This window comes from Haliaeetus albicilla, chromosome 12 (genome assembly GCF_947461875.1).
Source record: "Haliaeetus albicilla chromosome 12, bHalAlb1.1, whole genome shotgun sequence".
NCBI classification, from domain to species: Eukaryota; Metazoa; Chordata; class Aves; order Accipitriformes; family Accipitridae; genus Haliaeetus; species Haliaeetus albicilla.
In genome coordinates this window covers 16,895,044-16,920,729 of record NC_091494.1, presented here as the reverse complement: position 1 = coordinate 16,920,729, position 25,686 = coordinate 16,895,044, and the positions used below count along the sequence as shown (strand labels likewise).

General features: G+C 34.3%; 1 protein-coding gene across 4 annotated transcripts in view; it reads right to left on the bottom strand.

Annotated features, from left to right (window-relative positions):
* The window catches only part of FGF7 (fibroblast growth factor 7), a 33,067-nt gene extending 8,064 nt beyond the window's left edge, over window positions 1-25,003 (bottom strand). Inside the window, exons 1-2 of one of the 4 annotated variants that reach the window (XM_069798305.1) lie at window positions 24,761-25,003; window positions 23,657-24,156 (exon numbers count right to left, since the gene is read on the bottom strand). In XM_069798305.1, the coding sequence (XP_069654406.1) occupies window positions 23,657-23,942 (286 nt within the window). In that variant the 5' untranslated portion in view covers window positions 23,943-24,156; window positions 24,761-25,003. Of the gene's footprint in view, window positions 1-23,656; window positions 24,242-24,760 lie in introns of all 4 variants that reach the window. The other 3 variants (XM_009915054.2, XM_069798306.1, XM_009915047.2) reach the window with 3 other exon arrangements.
* Between the last annotated feature and the right edge of the window lie 683 nt (window positions 25,004-25,686).

Genomic DNA, 25,686 nt, shown 5'->3' with positions numbered 1-25,686 from the left:
GTGAAAACATCTAAACTACTTTTCTATTTTTTTAATACTCAGCTTGATATACAAAAACTCAACACAAACTTTGAGATTAAAGAGACGTGTTGATAATGGAAATCACTGTCTCTTCCAATCATAATTTATAACATATTTAAATATAAAAATGAGGTTTTATATTATACTTGCAGCACCAAAGCAGGAAATTCCTAAAGGATATACCAAAAAAATTAAATAATAAATCCATAAAATAGAGAAAGTAAGTTGTATTTTTCCCTCTTTGTATCATTTCCTTTCAGTATCTCTATTAAATCAAGATATCACATTATGTTACACTATATGACATTATAGTCATATTGGTCCGTCTTTATTTTGTATGTGTTCCTGGTACTCAATTGCTGTAAGAGAAATTACATAATGGTAAACAGACATTAGGATGTGTTGTTGCAGATGGGAACCTAATCCATCAGTAGGTGTCAAGAGGTGATAAAACTGTTCAACCAAAATTTTGGCCAACTGCAGATATTTCCTGTTTCTTCTATACTTTCTGTAATCATCTGATACTGACGATTCTTGCCAACAGGAAGCTGGGCTAAATTAAATTTGGATCTGAGCTGATATGGTTATCCTTATGCTCTTAGTGTATATGGTTTGTTACACAGTTGTGACAGTTGCATTCAGCCATGTCTGTGAATGTCGTCTTTTTAGTTAGTTTGGTTTTGGTTGTTTGTTTTTTGTTTTTTTTTAAAAAACCTCTTATTTTTTCTCTTCTCTTTCATTTTGAAATTCTGCATCACTGCAATGTCTTTAATAACACTAGCCAGGAACAACATTTGGTGTACTGGAAAGTAACCCAATAATCTCATTTTTCTATAAATGCAGGAAGAGCTTTGCTTCTGAGTAATTGGTGGTATTAAAATCAACAACAAAAGAGTAATTTACTCTAAAGATTAGCTTTATAAGGATGGTAACCTGATTTAAGCAAAACTCACCAAAGCTAAAGAATGTCTTTTCTAGTATACCATTTTTGACTGCATTTAAGACATGAACTGAATTAAAATGTACTAGTTTCGTTACTCCTCTACTGTGAACCTAAGTGTACCTGAGCTTCAGTGTTCATGCTAATTCTTGTTAGCTGGTTCACTGGAAGGAGGTAAATCTCTATATCCATAGAAAAATGGTAATAGAAGTAAACGTACTATGTTGTGTTATGTTTGTAGGCTATTTTATACATAAAGGCAAAAATTCTGTCCTCATTAAAGTGAATAGTAAGATTTCATCTAACTCAGTAGAGCCAGGATTTTATCCCTATGGTATTTCCTTCAGTGAGGCAGGAGAGGTATATTAAGCTAAAATCTTTTCAGAAAAAAACCCACACAGAAATAGAGAAAAATGCTGAACGGGCACACATGTGAGATTTGTCTTTGCCAGTTTCTAAGTGTTAGTTTATGTAGCACCAGATACTTCAGAGAAATGATAAAGAACTAAAATCTACAGTCAGAAATTCCACTAAGGAAAGCCTCTTCTCCTCAGTCTAATACTATACCATTCCTTGTCTTATATTAGCAAGTCCATTCTTTTGTGCTTCCTTTTGAAGTAGAAAGTTCTAATCCTTTCAATATCTATTCATGAAAAGGAAAAAGTCACCAAGCTAGGATGGGAAAAAGAAATTTCTTATATGTAGATTGTTTCATTTAAATACTCTTTTAATACTCTAATAACCAAAATTACTTTAAAGACATGCTTAAATTGATAAGATGTTGATGATGAGAAGTTCAGAAGGCCAAACTTCAACAAGGTCTTAAATATCCTTGGTTTAAAAATGAAAATGTAAACTATGTTTTTCAGTTACTTTATCTAAAGCATCCACATAAAATTTCAGAAGAGGTTTAAGAGAAGACTTGAATATACCACAAAGTAACTGGAAAAGAAATTGGATTAAAGCCAGAAAGTGAAAAAAAAAAAAACCAACCTGAAAATGGGCATACAAAATTGAAAACAACTGTAATTTCTATAAAATCAGCATGAAATTCCAAACAATTTTATATGGTTGCATGGTCAGTGTATCAAATGTAGCTTAGAATTCCTGTAGTGAATAAAGTTTCCTACAGAGCTGAAATTCTGTCCGGTGTACGTAAAAGACACTCAGCTGAGATGGGCTATAGTTTCTCATTAGAAGATGACGACTATGGATGCTGGCAGCAGTCTTTTTAACCACTTGGTTCAAATTAAATAACAGACAGTTGATATAAAATCCAGTAGAAAAATACCAAAGAAACAAAACAACCCTTTAGGTTGACACAACAGTTTCAGTGGGTGAAATATATATCAGTTTTTGGAGACAATTTACATAATAAATGAGATGAGTTTCCTGGCATTCTGGTCTAGAATGACAGTTGCTCAGTACTTTACAAGTAGACACTTTTATGTCTGGACTTATTCTGTAACTGTGGCCTGGAAGACAGGACAGTACTTCAGGCTCGAAATTTATGTAGAAAAATTGTCATTTAGCTACATCATTGATATAAAATTGAGCATTCTCATGTGAGATAATTCTTTCCTGGCAAGTGGTATTTGATAATTTTGTTTTTAATCACCTGATATTAAGTATCTTTTTCTGATTTAATTAATATTTTGCATTAACAATTTTCATCTTCTTTTTATTTATTAAACTTTTTTTGCTTTTACAACACAATAATACTGTGACATTTTATTTGTTTTAACAAACCTTTGCTTTTATTGCTATACAATCTGTTTACAGATTATATTAAACTGATTTCTAACTGTATGCAGCCATAGCTGAATAGGCAGAGTTTCTTTGTGTTTGCCCCGATATCCTCAGATAACAATATCCTATCTATAACAAAGTAGTGAGACCCTTGTGATTTAGCAAAATTGGGGCATTTTGTCTTTAATCATTTTGCAGGCAAGAGGCTGAAAGAGCAATTGCAATTCTTGCTTCTAAGAGCTGTAAGGAAACCAGTAAGTGCAGTACATTACTGAAGATCCAGCAGGTGGTAACAACCTGTCCAATGGGTCTTTGGAAGAGAAGAGAGAGTGGAACCACTGGGCTAGCGATCTTCTCACATGCTAGGAAACTGCCCCAATGTGTCAGGTAATAAGACTGCTCAGAAAGATTTTGGAAGAGGTTTTAAAGTACACATTGTGTTCAGTCCCTCATCAGCTGGCTCTTTTTCCAAACATTTCATACATTGCCAACATCCCCTCAATATCTATCACATAATGTTTCTGGTCACTGCTCCTCGATTTGTTAGTATCAGAGTTTCTGTAGACATGAATTAAAAGAGAAATTTTGGCATCCATTATATTTTTCAGCAAGGCTGACAGCAATTTCATCCCAGTATTTTTCTGTTCTGTCAGGTACACGTGTTATAAGAAAATGTTTAAGGGTAAGATGAAAACTGCTAAGAAGACTTCTGTAGTCTTCTAAATGCTGGGAAGAAAGGAAGAGGAAGAAAAAAAGGAGAAGTATGGTTTTTAAGGAAAGAAAAGTAAAAGCAAATGTCCAGAAGCTAGTTGATATTTTACATTCTTATTTCCTTTTAAAACAATAGCTAACATAATATATCTAATGCTGATTTTAAAAATATTCTAAATTATTTACAATACCAAATTTTGTATGATATTTACAGCACTTTATTTCTCGTGGGCTCTCTGTGCACTGAAATTGAAAAAAACAGTCTGCTGCTGATTTTTAAGGGTAGGGAGGCTGGCACTGACAGTTAAGCACTTGTGAGGAACGTGTTTGTGAAACACCCTTTCCAAGGCAGACTTGTCTCATCGTAGAGTATGTGGAATCTCAAATAGGGAAAGAGGGGGCAGAAAAGACTTGGATGGAAAATAAGTCAAAACAAAATGAAACTTCTAAATTTCATTAACTTGTGTTTCTAATTAATTAAATTTGGAGGACATATTTATGAATTCAAGTGACCTTTGCAGATGATTCAAGGCCAAGAAAAATGCTCTTGTCATTGCTTACAAGACAGTGTTTAATGGTATTTAATGTAATTTGTTCTTTTGTTCTGGGATTTAATAAGTTAATGTTTGTGCCTCTTAAAGCAAGAAAATACAAATTACAATCGTCAATCATACAGTATTCTGGAAAACTTTCATAGTGTTATTAGTGCATGCATGTATTTGTGAGCCAGCACAGTAAATACATTCATTAGCTGGCTTATTACACTTGAAATGTTTTTCCAGAGGAGTCTATCAGTATTTGCTTTCTGAAAGTAAATTAATACTTTCATTGGTTAGTTTTGTAAGTCACTGGTTTCAGGAAACATTACCCCTCTCTATCTCTTTTTAAAGAATAGCGTGTATATTGTGAAGTATTTGTTTGTGCTTAAGTTATTTTGATTCTTAATAATATTTTTTAATGGACACGTCCTAAAGTTCATTTTTAGGTAGAGCAATATGTGTGCTCATTGTCTCTCAAATATAAAATCTAATGGTAAAAAATTTACTGCAAAGAAAGGTACTAATTTAAAAGATATTATATTATGATTTAATTCCTTTTTTACCCTTCCCCATTACTAAATTACAGTTGATAGAAAGTAGAATTTGCATTTGTAGTTTGTACTTTTCTTATCAAGAGAGTGAAAGAGTTTCCCAGATGGTACCTCATAGAACTTATGTTCATAAGCTTTGTAAGTAGAAATATACAAGTATATGGTTGTATGTTATAATGGCTTTCAAAGCAGAGATGGGATTGTCTCCACCCCAGAAATTTTCTGTCTATGGACATGATTTTAATAAACAGTTAATTACGGTAACGGAAAACAAGTTGGTACATACATTCACTATCACTTTCTTTTTTTAACTGTCATATATTTCTTTCTCCTTGTGATGCTCAGAATTTGGATTTATGGCATAAACACATATAAAATATATTGTTATTTACAGTGTGGACCAATATGAAAGGCTAAAAAAGCTTTTATTTAGAAGCTTTTTGCTGTATCTATGCATGCATTTGCTGTGCATGTGTAGACTATCTGAAGCACTCTAGATATGAATATGACTGTAAAAATGATCTGCACATAAACAATGGATCTGTCAAGGATTTTTGGTAGAACAGTTGAAGCTACTGCTTCAGTGAGGTGCCAGACATCTGGATATCATGGACAAATATTCAAAGCACTCAAAACTCCTGGTTTTGTCCAGTGTGTAATTTCCAAGCAGAAAAAATTGTAGTTGTCTGAGGAAACATGATTAACAATAGAGAGATATTCCTTGAGGACTTGATGCAGCATATTTTTCAAGCATCCTCAAGTAGCAGAATTTGCTTATAAGATTTAGTCTGTGTGCAGAACACGTTTGATTAAGCATAGGTAGCTGATGTTTAATCACCTTCTTGCAATTCATTGGCAGAAAAACAGTAAGCATACTGTATTAAAAAAAATCAACTAACTGCTAAACAAAAGTCCATCAAAGTATTTTTTGTACTTCAGTGGATTTTCATTTATTTTTCATTTATTGATCATTTAAACATTTCTTACTTGACATTACATTATCCATAGATTTCTCCACTGTTTGCCAATCCTACGAACTGATTAATACATGCATTGCTAGATAGAACAGCTTTATAATAAACTGTTGTCCTGGTGGTATTCAACAGTCGACAGATAAGTTAGTTATGGAATTTGAGCCATGTCAAGGTTTCTGAAACAAACTGCTAACTTGATAACTCTGTGAAGACAGTATAAAGAAACGCAAGATGATAACTAACCAGAAGAGAGAAGATACGACAGAGAACTAAAATGACTGTTTAGAAGTGCTGTTATTTTACTTACAAGATCTGTTCTTTGCATGTGTACTTGGACTTGTGGGTGTTTACCTTTATGACAGAAAAGGAAGGAGTAAGCCGCATTCCACCCTTAAGCCTGCATTGTTCAAAGTATTTACACACGTTTCACATGCATCATTAAATGTATTATCTGGCCTTCTGAATATGTATTACTGGGACAACATCATGAAAAGAAGAGTCTGGTTTGAACTTCCAGATTGATGTTTAGGAAATACACCTTCCTTTTTACTTACAAGCTTACCACATTTGATCTGCAGTAGGAAATTTTAAAAGCCATAATACCTTTTCAAGTTATTTTTCAAAGTGAATAAATGTAAAGCAGTGCTTATCAGTTTACAACACCCAGTGAAGCCTACCTCCACTAATTACTGTAGTGAGGGTTTCAGTGACCATTTTGCAATGAATTACTGCTGAGGAGAAATAGCTTAGAATTTCCAAGTATTTTTCCTTATTGTACAACCATTTTGGCCTCAGTTTTATATTAACTCTCTGCTGATATTGATGAGTTAGATAGTTTTGTAAATCAAATGCTTCATTCTTCATTGAAAATGGTAGTGTAATAGGAATTGGTCTAGGATATTCTGACTCTAAATTGCCTTCTCTCCTGTGTATGTCTCTTTGGAACATGAGCACTTTGGACCACTGTCTTTCCCATATTTCTCTTGATTTGAACTTCAAAACCAGAAGGATGTGACATTTTTCACTGAAGTAGATTGTAAAACTATGGAACTTTCTAGTTTAGAGGTCTGACTTGTGAATAGCAATATAGAGTAATGACTGAATAATACTGCCCCAGGCAGTCATTCACTTGTGAATTTCTCATTAAGCTTATTAGAACCCTTCACTTTGCTGATCTCCACTGTGCATTTCATATAAATATTTTCTTGATCCGCCTCTTATACAGCATGTAGGCATTTCTCATTTTTGCAGGAAACTACATTTCCCTCCAATAAAAATAGCCTTGGAGCTAAACATATGGTTATAATGAAAACTAATATTATTTTTCAGAACTAATAGTGTCATGTAAAATCCAAGTCTTAATCCTCAGTCTGAAGAAGTGCTCTCTTATTACAGCATTAATAATTTACTGATATTAAAAATGGAAAAAAAGCATGGAATGACTATTTACAAAATATAATTATTTCCAAGCGGTAAGAAAATTAATGATTTAATAGTTTAGAGCTAAACTTGTCCAACAAACACTTTCCCTACAGCTCAGATGAAAGATATTTCTAGTATTTAAATCTTCTGTGCCATCTTCACTAGAATAAATTGTGTTTTCAAGCTTTGCAGACTTCCAGCATCTAGCTTCAAAATAGCAAAAGTAAATGTAAAACGCTGCTAATTAACCTTTTCACAGCAAAATAAGATACATCCATTTAGTGGTACAAAACTTCCCAAATTTAGAGTTTCAGTGCCTACGGCCATTTTGATTACCTGAAACTTGGAAAATTCTACATAGGACCAGAGCCTCCTGTGTCTCCTAGTTCTTTCATAATGCAAAAGTCTTTAAATATATTAATTTGTTCTTTGATATTTGTTACTACACTATTTTGTGTTTTGATCTAGTAAAGAGCTGGTGTTTTGGTGTCTTGCCCCAGCACCATGGCTGATTAAATTTCCTTCCCCCTTTCCTGGGTAGAATTAGCGATCATAGTTGACATAAAATTAGTCATGTCATTTCTATGGAAGGCTTTGTCTTCTGTTTTTCTAAGGAAAACAGGAGTGCATATTCACATACCTTTTCTGTGTATAAGAAATTGGCTGATTCATTATCTGAACTGTGTTCTGAAGAACTTCAGTTCCAGGTGCATTTCATGTGCTATTATGGCTTATCACCTGTATAAACTGACTGCAGGCAGTTGCAAAGATGGCATAAATATAACACGGCACTGTGTGCCAGACTTAATGGGGGCAAAAATACATCTAAGGCAGAACCTGTTCTTTTCTATATGAGGTATTCCCTCACCCTCAAGGTCTAGCTGTTTTGTTCTGCATATTGTACTGTCTCCAGCCATTCCTGTGGCAGCTTCTCTGGTCCCTGAAACAGGCTTGACAGAAGGAATAGCAGAGCCGTATTCTGGGGACAAACTGAACCTACGAACTGCCTTCCTGTTCTTTCAGGGTAATTTAGAATTACACATTGTTGACAAACATTACTAAAAGGTATTGTTAAATGCTCATAGAATGATCATAATTACATTCTCAGTGCTGAAAACTGTATTATCAGTTTAAATATAAAGTAAAATGCATTTTTAATAGTGAAAATGTTCCCAGATGTAGCTATTAACCCTATTTATTATTTAAAATAAGTAAAACTCAGAAAGTAGATGCATAAGAAAGAAGGTGGCTGCAGTATTCCAGAGCTTGAATGTATACTTAAGGGCCTCTGGCATAGGAGCAAATAGTTTTAAGTACTTTGAAATTTTGGACAGTAAAATTTTGTTTCACACAGTTAAGAGAGCATTTTGTTCATGAACACTGCAATCCCTATTGCAAGAGATAGACATGTTTTCCCTCTCTAAGTAGTTACGTAAAATGTAGGGCAAGCACTACCCAACTGAATATGCTTTAGTTCAATTTCCAAATCAGATCCGCTACTTGGTGCAGGAACAGTTGAAGGCAGACATCTAAATATACCAGTTACAGCATCTACAAGAACACAAGCAGGCAGGACGTAATTCCTTTCAAGGTACAAAATGCAAGAAGCTGCTAAGAGAATCATACTAACCCCTTGCTGCACCACGGAGTGGGAATTGATAGAAACCATCTGGCTCACTCTTTCTGCCTTCAAAACACTACTGGACATATATTTATATGATATGGTCTTTCAAATTGTTCTGGTTTGCTGCCGACAAATAATTTAGATTTAGTTAAACTTTCAAAATCTGTATTAGACCAAACACTGAAATGTAAATTCATAGAAGGAGAAAATTAAAAACCCCTCAAAATCAAACCCAATCTAATTATTTAATCCAATTCTGATAAATAAATTAGGATTTTTTTTTACCTGATGTTTTTCATGTCTTGCTCAGTATATGGATCAAAATGTGTGTCAATTATCTAACAATCTTTTTTTTTTAATGTCTTAATAATTCCTTGTCTTAATTTTGCCTAATGTCATTAATTTATTTCTAGTTACACACTGTTTTTACCAGACTAAAAATTTTGTCCAAGATGAAAGCCTGACTTTAGGGAAATCAGTAGAATATTTGCCATTACACACAGGCAGCACTTTGAAACCTCTCTCTTTGTTTACATGATCAGGTATTTATAAATGTGTTACTGTCATCCGGTTAATCTTTAGTTCTCTTCTAGCTTTACAATTCCATATCAAAACTGAGAAAAACAGCAGCATCAGCAGCAGTGGAGAAAATTTTTCCTCTGATTCAGGACCAATTGCTATTACTAGAGCAAATATACTATGGGAACTGTAGCCAAATTTCTCTTTTATTTTGTATTTATTTCTGTGATTTTTGATCTGCCTTTTTTAATTCAGCTGAATTATCCAGTTTGAAAATCAGGGGGAGTTTTTCAGTTTTGACTTCAAATGCTAGGATGTAGGGGAGGTCGGGTGTTAATGATTTTGAGTTTGATGATACAAATTTTCGTGCACACAGTTTTGCCCATGTGCATAATATCAGAAAGTCAGTGAGAAAACTATTGCAACTAGTGTCATGTAAATCTTTTCTAGAGTCCACAGATTTTCTGTGCTTTCCTTTTCTCAAGTGTTACATAGAAATAGTGTCCTAGCTTTTTAGTGAAAGCTACTTGTACCCTAAAAGTAGAAAGAAGGAGTCTAGAACTAAGGGATGCACACATTCCAGTGTGTTGTGTTAGAATAGTATGATGTTATCTTCTGAAGAGAAGTTATCAGTCATAGCTAAAATGTAAAAAGTCATGGAATAAAGATAACAGTACTGAACAGTTAACAGAGCATAGGATTAGCCAAATTATGTGAAAAGTTTCTTAAACTTTTTTAACTTTAACACATTTTTATTATTTGTCATTGGTTTGTACACAACCCAGTTTCCTATTGCTTTTGTTCTAATTTTTATATCCCCATGTGTGAGTCAGTGCAGTTATGTTTATTTCAATTAAGTTATCATTGTTTATATCAGATAAAGGTATGTAAAGGGGACATATAAAAGGGAAACTATAAAGTTAGAAAGCTGCTTTGGGTTGTTATCCACTGTTCTTCTGCATTATCACCAATAACCCCAACTACAAGCTAGTTTAAAAGGAGGATTTTCATATATATCTAATGCTGCTCAAGTCCACCTTTAGTTACTGAAACATTCTTAAAAACCTAGCCTTTAGTGACTTAGAAGATCCAGTCTCTTAAAAAGATTCTTTAAACATTTTGACAGAAATTGTGCTAAAACAATTAAATTTAAAAACAGTAATAAAATCAGTATGCCATAACAGTCATCTCTCAATTAACCAGAGGCAAGTATTTACAATGTGATAGAAACTACTATACTTTCTCTAACAACTAAGGAAAGTTTCCTGTGGCCCCGAACTGCATAAGGAAGGACACAAGGTCTCCTGTGCCTGTCAACTGCAGTAGATAGTTTTCTTGGCTGTCAGAGCACACAGGTACTACTAAATCACTACATGGTGACTGTTTATAATGAAGTTATCTGTGACCAGTCTGTTAAAGGATTTAATATCTTAAATTCAGATCCATCCTGGCAGCCATATTATATATTGGCAGAATTCCAGATTTCTATCTCTGACAATAATCGAACAACCTGTTTGATAGACTGCAGTGCAGTGCACTGGCATAAGCATAAAGACATACTTTTCTCTTGATCTTGAGACAAATGGAAGATTTCATACCACTCAAGCATTTGATAACAGCTTCAGACAGGGGCCTTTGGGAATGCTTCACTTTTCGATTTCTTTGCTACAATTCACGTAATTCTTATTTTGCTTTTATATGTATTGGTGACCTGAAGTTTTGATGAGCTCTATAGAAGTAATACATAAGCAGTCTGTAGCAGAAGATATGGACCCCCTTAAAATCTGGAAAACAGCTGGTCTATGATTCGTAGATGTTTGAAAACATGTATTTCAGCTAATGGGCTTAAACAAGGACCTTGTTCAAGCAGAGAAGAGTAAACTGTTCTCTGTTAAGGAAGCAGAGTAACATGGTAGAGATTTCTTCCATAGGTTCATAGAGCTAGAGGACTCAGATAAAGGTTAATGGGGTTTTAATATTAGACTACGGGCTGGGCAGCAGAAGCTATATGTGCAAATAAAGGGTTTGCAGCTCTTACATTTCTATTTTGTGGAGGATTTGAATTAAGCTTGTATAATTTTGTGTTTGGCAGACTCAGCATGCAGGCCTTTTTTTGATTCTGCATTGTATTTATGATCATTTCTATTCCTTATGGTACTGTTCTCTCCTAGTATTTGTAACATAAAAGTAAAAGAAAAGTTACTGTGTAACACTAAACTATTTTAGAGCTGCCTTGAAGACCGTAAAGTTACAACAGCACAGAGCTTGGCTGTTCCCATAATGGTATGTTCTAAAATATATACAAAAAACCTGTTCTTGGTAAAGAATTTGCTATGCTTTTTGCTCTGACTGAAACAATTATGGCTATTCCAAGCACTTAAAGTGGTGAAGAAACCTTTTCTTTCTTTGCGTAAAATATTCATGACTTCAGCTGTATTGCAAAAAGGAGCTGGAGAAAAAGTACCAAAGTTGATTGAAAAGACGATTGTTTTTTACCATACAAAACAAAACAAAGTACTTTTCTTGTTCTTAACTTGGTCTTTTAGTGCCACAGTAATTCCTCTATGACTATCAATGTATTCTTGATTCATATGTGAATGCAAACGTTATATGGTAGAAAAAAGTTTACAAAAGTAGATTATATTTCTACTATTAAATATATATTCAGTATAAATAATGAAATCAGTTTCTACTCAGTATAGAAATGTGGATCTGTGGTTTTAATATAGCTCCAAAAAACTTAGAGTAAACTTCCATTTATCTCTTTCATAGAGCAATATAAATTTGCAAATGTATTTGAAAAGTAATAGCTAACTATTTTTCAAGTTGAATATCCTAAATTGGGTATATTCTGGTGTATTGTGCTCTTAAGCCTGTATCTTGAGTAGAATAAATAGACATAGCAACATTACTCCTAGATAGATGTTGGTAAGATACAGAAAAGTCATTCTGACTTGAAAGTCAGGAAGAGATTAATGCTGGAACAGGAATTTCATTTTTCTTTATGCCCAGTCTGTATTACCAATGTTATGAAACCATATCTTAAAGTAAAAGCACATGGATTTGCAGAAGCAATAGTTACTATTTGGCATCTTTTTAAATTAACTCTTCAAGCCATTGATAGGCATCAGTAACAAAACTCTTACTGATTTCAGTAGAGCCAGGCTTTTACAAACGGCATATATTTGTCTCTTTCCTAATGTGGGTCTTTCAACTCTTGAGCAAACTTTTCCTAATGAATCATAGGGTTAGATAGCTTTTCCACTAGTCAGTAACTTAACTCCTCCACAGCTGTGCAATATTTTTTACTCTCAACAGCAGCTATTTAGACTAGTTCTCTATAGTTCATCAGTAAGTCAATATGAATAGAACAGCCATATTTTGACTGTATGTTGAAAACAGAGCTAATGCTGTACTTCTCAATGATTACTTTCTCATGTTGATTACATCTCTGTGTTTTTGAGTATGTATTTCAATCAAATACCATGCACACAGAGAAGGAAGTTTTTTTTCATGTAGAAATCTATGTTAATGAAATAAATATGGCACTGTCTGCCAGGGTTCAAATTGGACTTCTTTGTACAATACCACCTGTGAGGTAAATTGCAGCACATGTGATTACAATAGATGATGTGTACATAATTCTTTAGGGATATATTAACAGAGGCTAGTTTGGGATGCAGCTGCCAGATAGCTGTTAAGAGGAAAACAAAGAAACCATCCCACTGTGATGGGTCTGGAGCTGGAAAAGAGTGAACTCATGAAATGGGAGCTGTAACTAGCAATTCTGCTTTGCTGAGTTCAACTGAAAGTACCCATAACTGTGTTGTTGAAGTATGAATGAGAAGACAATATAATAAGTTGTGATCCAAAATCTTCAATATTTACAGTGCTGTATACAGGCAGAAATATCCTGCATTTTCCTGCATCACCTACATTCTAGTTTTGGAATTCATGTAGTTAATTGTTTGGGGAAATAAGCATGATTACTTCCATGTACAATTTGTACAAAACTAATGTTTGTTAAATTTTGTCATATGGATAAGAACATCCCAAACAAAATGGTATCACAGACAGAAAACAGTGAACAGCTAATGTGAAGAGGGAGAAGGGGAAAAAAGATTATTGTAATGGCAGTCATATATTTTAACTTAGCCCTAGCAGGGGACAAAAATTGTGTATCTTATGGATACAAGACAATCACTTGCAAATGATTAGCAGAAAGTCAGGAAATATGGGTTCTATTATTTATTTTGTCTCACACAGTTGCATAACAGTGGCTACTTGCACATTTTTTAAAATATCTGAAGTGATTAAGAAATGCAAGTATCATATATATGCTGTGGGGTTTAGGCTTAAGTATTGCTTTTTGAAATGTAACTTGAAATGTCCCTTGAGTACTTGTCAGCACTTTTAGAAAATTGTCTCTGGGATGTCTACAGATCCTATCTGAAAAGGGCAATGTACAGAATACCTACTCATGTTTTTGAAATATTTTGTTATATAAGAAGAAAAAGTGGGATTAGTATTTAGACTTATTTTGGCAAAGATAGGTATTTATTACATTCAAAATGTTTAACAGTTCTGAATACTTTCTCCAATAATTTCTCACAATAATTATGATAAATATATCTTTTATTACTAGATCATTTTCTGCTTAAATGATATAGCCATTGGAACTCATCACATTCTCTTAAATAATCTGGTTGGATCAGAGCTAGGCTATTAACCACCTTACTAAATTAGAGGGTTTATGCCTCATATGTTATGAACACCTGAAAAATTCTGCTTTTGGACTAATGCTAGTTTTATGATTTTGGTATAGACCGATGTTGCCTCCAGTATTCCTTCTGGATGAAAGTGCCATTTCAGAAATTCTCATTAAGTCATTCAGAATGTGTCCTAGAACAATATGGTTAAAATAGATTAATTCAAATTCAAAACACTGAATTACTTAGCTAAAAAAATTAACAGAACATGATTTCCTTGAAAGATGTGGTAATAGCTTCCTAGAAAGATGTGGTAATCTTTTTTTGTTTTTTTCCTCCTCGTTTAATTTTGTTGCATGACAGTTGTGTTCAGTAATATAGACTGAATTTCCCAAGTCACACAAAGATGCAGTCAGAAATGAAGGCATATTAAGTAATTTTAGTTTGGTAATTATAATCAAGTAGCCTGAGCACCAGTTTGCTAATTTGAACATTCTAATTGAAATTGGGGTATAATAATTTAAAAGAATGGTTTTATTAATAGTTGTATTATTTTCATTGCTCAACTTAAGAGGTGTTTAAAGGGACAAGTATAAGTGGCCTAGGACTCTTGCTGTTTACTTTATAATTTGAACAGACTCTCCTAAGGCTACTCTCAAAATTCATGTAACATTTGGTTTCCTTTGAACTAATAAATATTAACTACAAACTCCAATATCAATTCACCCAATTATGTGGCTGTTACACTGTTAGTAAGGTAGGAAAACATGCCAGACTGTCTTTTACAGCCTCAATAAGAAAACTTCCCTCCTGACTGCTGAAACATGCTCAGACACAGTGCTTGGTGCTCTAAAACATAGTACCGATACAGTAGGGATGGCAGGATGCAAAAAAGAGCAAGAGGCTTGAAACACCTGTGTAGCTGATTACTTTAGTAAGTGGGAGGAAGGAGGGCACAGTCAGCCCCTTGTAGCTGGCCAGCAGTGAGAAAGGAGGATTCCTTACAGGGAAGAGGCCCTCCATGTGTTTCCAGCTGTGGTTTTCTCTACATTTTTTATGTTGTCTCTTGCCTGATGAGGTAGTATTTGTTTCCTGAATGGATGAATGGAATCATAATTTGGACATAAGGTATAATATAGTTTCTTTTTTCTGACTTGTATACAGTGTTTTAGAGTGCTCTAAAGAAGAACTTGCTTGCCCTGGAAATTATGTACCTTTTTATTTGGTTTTGGTTTTCAGTCTTGGAAATATTGACCAGGATCTCCATGCTTAGTAAAAAATGTAAAAGGTTTAGTTAGAAGAATGAAGCTTACTTTAATTGGAAGAATGGCTTTTTGTCACCAGTTAGTTTGAAAATAGCCGCTTGAAGTTGTATCCAAAATAGTTTTTGAATAGTAACAACATTTGTAGGGAGAGTACTGTTTGAGTATTTGTCATGCTTGCAGTTCATATGTTGTCAGAAGTGTGTTTAGTAAAGTCTCACCTAAGCTGCATAGGCTATTCCAAGGAAATCAATTAGCATGGCGGAGTTGAAGTTGCTTTTGCTGGTGAAAGTTGCACTTTCCAATTGTACTAGTACTGGCTGCACTCTCTAGGATTCAGTTGTCCTTTCTATTTTATTTAAGAGCTTCTGTCCGGGTATACAACTCTTGTTTTCACAAGGTCTTTGCTGCAGAAGCTACACAAGCACTGGATGGAATCAGTCTACTCCCCGCTCTGTGCTGCCTTCTTCCCTTGACTTAGCTAGATCCATGTTTTCTCCCAAATCCATCTGCTTAGTGGCTAGCTAAAGAGCCTGAACATTGCCACCCTTAGAGTTCATGTAGACCCCTTAAAGGGCAAATATATCATCATAATGCAATGTTGTGCATGTGTTATGCAAGAAGCCAGAAAGCTCTTGTAGTGAGCATTTCCACACACCTGACAAGCATCTAAAACTTCACATTTGCCACTACATTGCTTACAGCTGTGCATACAAACAGCCCACAGAATTATGGTTCCAGTTCACCTGAGCAGCTCTGGGACTTCTGCACAGATTCACATGCAACCTTTTCAAAATTTGATGTTGATTGTGATTGTCTTTTCCCCTAATATCTTCAGCTCTAGATAGTATGTATGTTCATCTGTAATAATTTTTGTCTTTAACAATCATGAAGTTCTCTATTTGCTTTTTTTTTTTTTTCTGTAAACAGTTACTTTGATTGAAATATCAAATCCCACTTGACATTTAGAGGTCATAATAAAAACTTATAAAATTAGCACAGGTTATTAATGAAAATATGCCTCATGTTAGCAGGTGGGTTTTTTCCTGTTTCGAAATACATTGCCTTCTAATTAGACAAATATCAAAAGTCCAAGGTATCAAAATGGCCAGGGACAAGTCTGATCAGCTTCTTTTTATAGTCTATAGCACCTCTCAGTGTCTATTAAAATGTTTAAAAGAAAGCAAGCCAGCTTACCAAAAATGGAAGTAAGGTAAGGCGTGTATGTTATTAAAGGTTGAAGTACTAACACTAGGAAATTCTTTCAAAAAAACCCACAGGTAATGGGTGTATTCAAAAAGTGTTTTGATTGAAGGAGATGAGTGGTGTTTGTTACTCCCTGTTGAAGTTATTGTGGTTATAAATGCTACGAAATGGTCGTATTTTCTGTGGTTTTGTTTATAGTTTTGCATTGATCTAATGATGTTCTGACTGTGCTTAATTTTGAAAGATTGCATACTGAAGGAAAATTTCAGTGTTTTTAACATAATATCTAGACTTTTTAATAATTTCATCCTGGTTTTGAATTGTCAGATTCCCACTATAACTTTAAAGACCAAATGCTCTGTTGGAATAAATTGACATAGCTTTGCTGATGTTAACTGGGATTTACCCATCTGATCATCTGATTCAACCTGTTTAGAATATTGTAGTCTTCTGGTGATAAACTGTGCAGGTACTAGAATCATGTCATAGGCAGTGTGTGAATACTGGAAAAAAAAAATTCCCATTACAATTTAATCCTCGTTTTGTCCTTTGTTTCAAAAGCTAAATAATAGTCAAGAGAGCGTATTGATTGCATTGGTATTTTTATTGCTTTTTTGGTGTGTTTTCATGAAGTTGTAGCCCACTTCTGTGAATATCCACTTCCAACTTTTCAGCACCAATTGTTGTAAAGAATTTTTTCCATTTGTATAAATGATGTCATGTGTTATGAAAGTTTTAAAGTGTGACAATTCAGTGCTATGATTGTTAACCTCTATTATGTTATTACTATAGGAATTTTCATTGTTAACTGTTTCTTAATAATGTTTCTGAATAACATACACCAGAAGGCTAACTTGACCTTTCCATCAGCTCATATCCAGAATTAAAAATTAAAAATAAAGTCAAAGGTCAAAAAAGACAATTGAAATACAGTTGCCAAATATAGACAGTCAATTATGCAATGAAAGCAGTGTACCACCCAAGAAGAGTAACAACCTTCGTTGTCTAAACTTATTTTGTTTTGATGAGGAAAGTGTTCCAAAATATACTACTAGTTGATACATCCTGTGGTGTGGAACAGTATAATGATATGCTTTAGGATGTCTTGGGTCTTTCTGAGCTTTAAGGAAGATGGAGGGGAAAACCAGCTTTGTTCTGTACTCCGGGATCCTAGAAATCTAAAAAAAATCACTTTCAGATACTCAAACAATATAGAAAGCTGGAAGCTGTGAAGGGAGATATCTGGATTTTGGTTTTGTTTTGCAAGACTGACTGTATAAGGAATTAAATTTCCTACCAAATTCTATTTGCCATATGGAAAATTGCTTCCTTAAGATTCATCTGAGCTCTGTGTTTTTCTGTCTAGCTACCGACTTCAGTTATTTTAGTTAATATTCTATTAGTCAATTAATATCCTATAATAGAAGTATTTAATATCTATAACATTTACACACAATTCTTTTGTAGGTTTGGAAGTTTTTTCACTAATAATTTTTAAAGCTCTTTACACAGAGGTGAATAATTCTTTTTCATAGAGGCACAGTTTGAAGAATTTTCTCAAAGTGTGTAAGCATATAGCTTAAAAGTTTGGATTAGCCTCAAGTCTCTTGAGTCTCAGGTCAGGGCCACTTCAGCATATTTTCTTTAGGATGGAGCAATAACATGCTTAATGATACAATACTGAATTTTTTGTACATTCAGAAATTGTAAACAATGGGGGAAAAAAGCTGTGAGGGAGAAGGGGCTGCAATTTATCTTTTTAAATGTATCCTGTAACTGCATCTGCAGTTGGCTGCTAAACTTGATTGATGGTTCCATAAAAATATAACATTTCTCATTTCTGATAAATCTCAATATTGAGAGATTCAGAAAAACTGCCAGGTCACAGCTGAATTAACAAAGGTGTATCAAGGTCAAAAGAATCAGTTTAAGCACAATGTGTATAGATTCAGCTTCAGTGTTTTTCACTGCTCATACTGATTTTAGCTCATACCCCAGTTTTGAAACACACACAGGCAGACATAGCCCTGTTGGTGTATGTTAGCTTGTGAAGCTGCTGCCTGTGCATGAGCCCGGAGGTTTGATTCTCCCCTCAGAGCTTATGCAATCATTTTGTGTTCAGAGAAGAAAGTGAGTATAAACTGCTACTGTTCTGACTTTACACATATTTTTCAGCTGGTAAATACCATGGAATAAAGAAGGTGGTGAAGATTCAGGAGGTAAATTCGGAAGTGATTAACAGTTTTAACTGTGTTTTGTGGCACCCCTGTTTACTGTGTCAGCTGAGCACTGATCTCAACACAGATACATGAGATCTGAAGAATCTTGCTGCAATGGCTCAAGATTGTACTCCCTCCTTTCTTCTCCTCACTTCCCCGAAAGTGTACTCTTATCGAAAAAGTCAATAGAAGCTGTAAGACAGGCATAACTCAGCTGCTTCTGTTATCTGCATCTTTGCTAAAACCCATCTTCATCAGCAGTTGATGGTGAAAAGCTGGGATTTGTGATAAGGTATAGGGTAACGTATAGGCATAGAGTCTCTTCTGCTGGTTGAAACTTGAGGGGTGGTATATACCACCAGTGCTAGACAAAGAGCTAAAGAGAGCAGGGAAATCTGTTATATTTAGATCTGATTAATCACTGTAGGAGAGAAAGTCATCCTTGGCACTGTAGGCAAAGTTTTGAGAGGATACACATATATTGCCATTTGAATTAAATCTCTCTCTGTTATAACCAAGAAGATTAGCAGACTGCTAATGCGAAGCAAAGGCACTTTCACATTAGTGAAGATTTTTCTCTTGATGCCAATGTATTGGTGGGACCGACAACCTCTGAAAAATCAAGAATGCAGTTGCAAAGACAGGCTTTCTGTTTGGTTGGAACACACATAACCATTAACTGAATCTGGTACATCAATATCTGCCTTGATGTATCTGATTTTCAGATACTGAATCTTCTTGCTCCTCTATGTAATATGTATTTAAGAAACAGAAATAAAATTTATATAGTGGCACATCATACATAGTCCAACATTTGTTTTACCCTAAGAAGCATATATATAAAATGCTATTGGAAATAATTTTGATTCCTAAGCAAGTTTGAGTATTTAACCACTAACATGCATATAAAGTATATTTTGTCATCAGTTAGGGTTTAGGTTTGAACAAAACCAAGTTAGAGTTCATTTAATATTGCTGAAAACTGTGACTTGTTGGATTTTGATCACAATAGAAGTAGTTTTCCAAGATAAAAATTTTAATCAAGATTTCAGCCATTTTGTGCCAAGATCTCACTAGACTATCTTTTCTTTTTTTACTTTTTTTCGTTGGCTTTATCCACTGAAAAGAAGAGGAAATAGGCACTTTCTGGGTTTAGAGCACACATGGAATATGATAGGATCAGACATCTTAGGATTCAGGTTCCGGGAAGGCTTTTCTAGTAACTAAGAGACCCTTTGAAGTCTTTAAAATGAGATTCCAAAGGCAACAGAGCATGGAAAGTCCTAAAGCATCATCCAGCCGTAGTTGTAAATCTTCTTGGGTAGAGTCAAAATAAACTCTGATTTTTGCTGCCTTTTTTTCTGAACAAAATTGAATAAAATCTGGCAAAATTCATAAACATGAACTGAAATGGAAGGAGGAGTAAGCAGTAATAAGGAGACATTTATTTTCCATCAAAGATAAAGAGTTAACAAATTGTCGTGTTATCTCCAAGATTTGTTCAGTCACTCTCACTTTTTACAATCATGAATTCAAAAAGTCTGTTTTGTGTGCCCACTTAGATTATTTTACACGAACAAGATACAAAGTTTATTTTTTTAATAAAAAGCATATAGTTTAGGCTTGGACAAGGTATAGTAAGTGATTGGAAAAATGTTTATGAATAATGACAGATTTTTCTGGGTGACCTCATCTCTTGGCTGCTTCCTAATTCTTGCTTTAGTGTTTCAGTATGTGACTCTCAGTTCTCACTCTGCCTTTTAGTTTTCAGAATGAAAGCAAAGCTGTCAGGTGCAAAATTATTTCCTCTGCTTAATGAAGATCACTGTCCTCTGATCTGCTTAGTTTACTCTTGAGTTATCACCTTTATGTCCACCAGAAGGCTCTGCTGCTTTCTGAAATGTGTACAGAGTAATATTCTTCAGGTGCCTAACAAGGTCGTCATTGTTGTAAACAGGATTCAACAATGTGCTTTCACTGAAAACAGTACACACACATTTCTTGGACTAAGCAGTTAACTTCTAATGCGTTTTGAAACAAGTGAATGATAAATATAGATTAATTATAATTGGTGAGTGAGGATTTGGTTCAGTATTTAATTTTGTCATGGAATTTCAATCTACATACATTTAATACAGTGGCTTTTGAACTAAAATCTTAGGAAATTTTAACACTTCCATTATTTTTGCTGTTACTTTCATAGGATGTGTATATGTATTTTATTCTGTAACTTACTAGAGAAGTTTGAAATACAAAGACCCTAATTCCTCACCATCTTGGCATTCTAACGTTTATAGCCCCAACTGATGAGAGAAGCTCTGTGAATTTTGGCACTTGCCAGAGTTACGATGAAGTTATTCTACAGACATTTCTCAGTGTGAAGATTGCTCTTCACATTATTCATGCTTCACAATTCATGGGCTGAAAACAAGCAGTTGACTGTCTGCAAAACTGTCAATGCAGCTTCCTTTATGAAGCTAAGTTATGATAGTTAAAAATATGACCTTTTTTCTTGTTTTCACTTCAGTAGCACATGTTAGTGATTCAAAAGGGAAAAGGATGCCCTTTATTTATTATGGAAGTGGAAAATTAGGATAAAATAGATACCTCTCAGAGCAACACTCTTCATACCCATTGATTAATTTGACTGCAACTGTTCTGGGATTCCATCCTGAGAAACAGATTTGATTTACCTTTTACTAACTTTCAGAACTGGAAATTATGGAACAAGAATATTTGAACACCCAGATTGATACATCTTTGTAATGGGTATGATTTAAAATGATACTTTTCAGAGACCCTGGATAAAAATAGCCTCTTCAGTCTTCTAATGTTAAAAATTTTGCTTAGGGAAAGTGTATTAATCCAGGTGAGGGTTTTGAGGGTTTTTTTTGGTCTGTCGTGTCCCCCCATCCCCGTCCCCCCCCCATATGATAGTATTTTCTTTATGGGTATTTTAGTAGAAAGCCATAAACACATCTTCAAAAAGCCTTCTTACATATTCTGTTCAATAGAGGATGTGACCAAAAAAAGTTTTTCACAATAATTTTTTTAGTTTCTCAGAAAATCCAAGTTATCAGTGTTTACATTTTTCCAGTCCTCTTTGTCTATATTTCCCTATTCTACTTGTCCAACAAAAGCATTTGGATATTATTTCCTAGTATACAACAGATAAATTACAGCAAGAGACTTAAACTTAAGATGGTGGGAGACTTCCCACCTACTTTAGTTAAATTTAGTGGAGACAGTTCATCATAGCGCACATCAGTTACCAGATAAACCATTCAAGTATTGATTGTTTTTTCTCCTGATACTTGTTGCATTTACCAGAAAAAGAATTCAAAATTTTTTTTCACTGCAATATAAATGTAAGGGTTTAATGACTCGAGGTTGCCTTTCTGTAATTTGTAATAGTTACCATCACTAAATATTCATAAAGTGTTCAGAAAACTACAAGAAAATGGGTTTTCTGTGCCTTTAGCACAGAATGATCTGATATTCTCTAATGGTTTCACTACAGAACATTTCAGGGTGTCAGTGTGCTTCAGCAGCATGGGCTCCTGCAGAGAATTGAGAACCTGTACTTGAACTTGAAATAATGCTAAATTACTAACAAAGTTTTTATTTAAGCATCATGGAACAAAAAAAGTGCAAATTTCTATAATTATTCAGCTCTATATGCTGTCATAATCTCTTTAAAGTGTTTGTAAATAATAACCAAAAAAATGGGTACTGTGGATATTCACTTATCTGCAAAAATTTAGAAGAAACTATTTCAACAGTCAGTACTTTTTTTTCCAGTGATTTTTATGGGAGCAACATTTCACTCCAAAACTAGCCCTATGGATCTGTATTGTAGCAACGTCCTCCTGAAATTCAATGGGAGTCTTCTTGAATATGGACCAAATAATGTATTTGGCTGCTGGCCACGTGTTGTCTTTCAGAGGAGTATGCTTATTTGCTATGTAATAGTGTAGGAAGAAAGGAGACATATGGAAACAAATTTTAAAAGAAGCAGTAACATTAGTCAATGATGTTTTAGCCACGCAAGTTGCCAAGCTCTTAATGTAGTCATGAAGCAAAGAAATAAATTATGAAGCCCACTAGCCAGGCGCTTAGCTTGCAAAAGTGCTGTTCTTATAGAAAATAAGCAGTCAACTTCGGTTGAAAGCTGAATCACAGTTCTTGAAGTTGGATTTATTGATTTCTTTTGCTGCTGCTCTTATAAAAAGCACAATAATACATACAACCTACATTAAAACTGTATTTAATACCATCCTTGAATATATATTTGTCCTTTCAGTTGACGATAAACACTAGACCAGCATGTCTCTGCCCCCCTTTCCTTATAATTTCATTTTGAAACATGCAATATAACCCTATGTATTTTCCTGTTGTATCTTAATAAAGTAATGTCTTTTCAAATAAGTGTCATGTTTCTCTAAATAAACAATATATTTGTAATAACATGAAAGCTAAAGTGGCAAAAATAGTGACTGTAAAATTGATTCCTTCAAGTCTAAATGGAAGATACATAAGTATTTGTGTGAAAAATACAGATTAGTACAACAATTCTTTTGCCAGTTCAAAAATTGTATTTGGTACAGCTTTGCAAAATATTATAGGTCCATTCTCTCTAGATGAGTCACATTTTTGGAATAAAGGGGAGAGAATATTTTTTCAGCATCATGATCATTGTAATAATGAACTGCAGAAACTATAATAGATTTTGTTCCTGGCTTGGCAGACTATCTAAAAGATTTTGCAAGAGAGTTTACATAATTCTTTCCATTGAACTTTCTAGTATTGCATATGTTTTAATTGTTAACTCAAACACACCAAACTTTTAGGTAGTTTGTGGACTATATAAATGTGGTTTAATGTTTCATAAGTATTTTATGAGCAGAGTTTGTGGTTATACATTTTCATACTTACAACCTTAATTCACTTGTTAAAATAGGCTCTCTGTTTGCTAATAGCTACCAGCTGTAACTAATGCATTAGTAGATCTACAATGTAGTATTTAAAATGACGCATTTCAAAATCAATAACAAATGTCCTGCTGTAGGATTAATTGGAAAACTTGTCTTATACAATGGTCAATACCCTACACAAAATTCTTCTGAAATTACGATAAATCAAGGAATAAGAAACAATGATGTATAAATTTCTAAAAACTTTGAAATAGGAAAAGCAAAAGTATTACTTACTGTAGTTGTTGTTTGCTTCTCTTGTCCCCTTTACTTTGCCTCGTTTATCAATCCTCATATACCACTGAGTTCGACAGAAAAGTCTTCTCACTCTTACATCCCCCCCTTCCATATAATCATAGCTTCTGGTATGTCGCTCAGGGCTGGAACAGTTCACATTTGTAGCCATTTGCTCTGGAGTCATGTCATTGCAAGCTAAAGATATAGTGCCCATTAGAAAGATAATGTAAAAGTATGATCTGTAGAGCAAAATTGGCAGGATCCATGTCAGTATCCATTTGTGCATTATAGTGCAGTGTTCTGGGTGTTCATGAACAACATAATGAAAATTAAATCTCAAGTAGACTGTTGCTCTTAGGTCACCGACCTGCCTTCTGTCTTTACGAGTTACAGATTCATTTAAATGAGATTGTTCCCTCTTCTAGAATTCTGATCGTTATTCCTTAATAGTTAATGGCGAAATAGAAGAGCTTCTTAAATATCTCTTCAGTCAGAATATCCTTTAAAGACACAAGTTATAAAAACCTTTGTTGTCATGACCTTCTGTACTACTTGAATTTGCTGCTTGCACTGAAAGTAAAAGATCTGTGAGAAAAGGTGCATGTGTAAGTTTTTATGCTCAACTGTTACAAACGTGCAAGGATACATTATGCTATTGAAAAGTACTATACATAAATGTATGACATGCTAAGCTGATTTTTAAAAATATGCAAAGGTATATACAATAGATGTCTCTCACACAACTTTTTACATAAACAGACATTTAAACTGATTGTAAACATAGTTCTGTCTTCAGTTTTAAGTCCTTCCAAAAATCCCCTATTGATTCTGTTGAACTACTTTCTCATGCATGGTAAAATTCTGCTGATTACTTCATACCCATATATTCACTATTAGCACAGTCTATCAGATAACTTTTCTCTAGTTCAAATTTCAAAACAGACCTCATAGTCTTAGCCCTGTATTTTTATTCCCACCCTTTTCAGTTTGTTAATAGAAATAGTTTTCTTAATGCTTTTTTAGCATCTAGCATATACAAATGAAGATAAAAGTTATTAGCTATTAGAAACTGTTGAATGTTCTTGTAAAGTACAGATAACTTACTTGTTCCTGTTGATAAGAGCTGAATACCCAAGTACTCCATTTCTGTTGTCTGCTTTTTGCAACATGAGACACTCTACTGTAGCTACAAACTTCTCAGCTCAGAAAGACTCCACCAGAATTATAATTGTTTCCATAAATCAACACGCTGGAGAGATGGTGTGTATGTGCTTATGCGTGCGCGTGCATGTGTGTGTTGAGCCTGTTGTTCAGTCCTTTTCGATAAATACCTTTGCTGACCTCACTTGGAAGCAATTAGAATTTAACCAGTCAGCTGTCAGTTGAATGCACGAACGAAAATAAAAGACTTGCATTGTATCGTGTCCAGTGGTCATCAGAGGGAGCTATGTACATAGTTTATACTTTAAATCTCCAAGAATCTGCTTTCTAAAAACATATATTCTGTGGTGTGTGGATAGAAATTGCTTCGTATGCTAGCTAGTGTTTCTGTGCTTTGATTTAGGTCAGTATTTTTCTGTCCTTAAAAAAGTCTTCCTTCTCTCTTTTGTACTCACATATTTATCTCAGTTTGCTTTCAGATCTCTTCTGCAGTTTGGTGGATTCGTAGTCTGCTTAGTGCCTTTCTGATGGATATATGAAACATGTGGGTCCATTATGTTCTGTGGAGAAGGGTGTACTGTGGCTATTATAGATGATGCAGTGTATTTTTATATCATGGATTTGAAAAGAGAAACAACTGCACTGATATTTTTACTTGATCACCCACTAGATGAAAATGAGAATGTATATTTGGATGTTTCAAAGTCTGACATTTAAACACAACCTTTATCAGCATGAAGAAGAAATTACTACTAGGGAACAGCCTTCCTTAGTGTACATAGTTACTGGTTCTCCAAACTCACACCACAAGAATGAAAAGTGGCAGCAATGCAAGAAAAACCCTTATACCGCATACCAACCAATGGGTG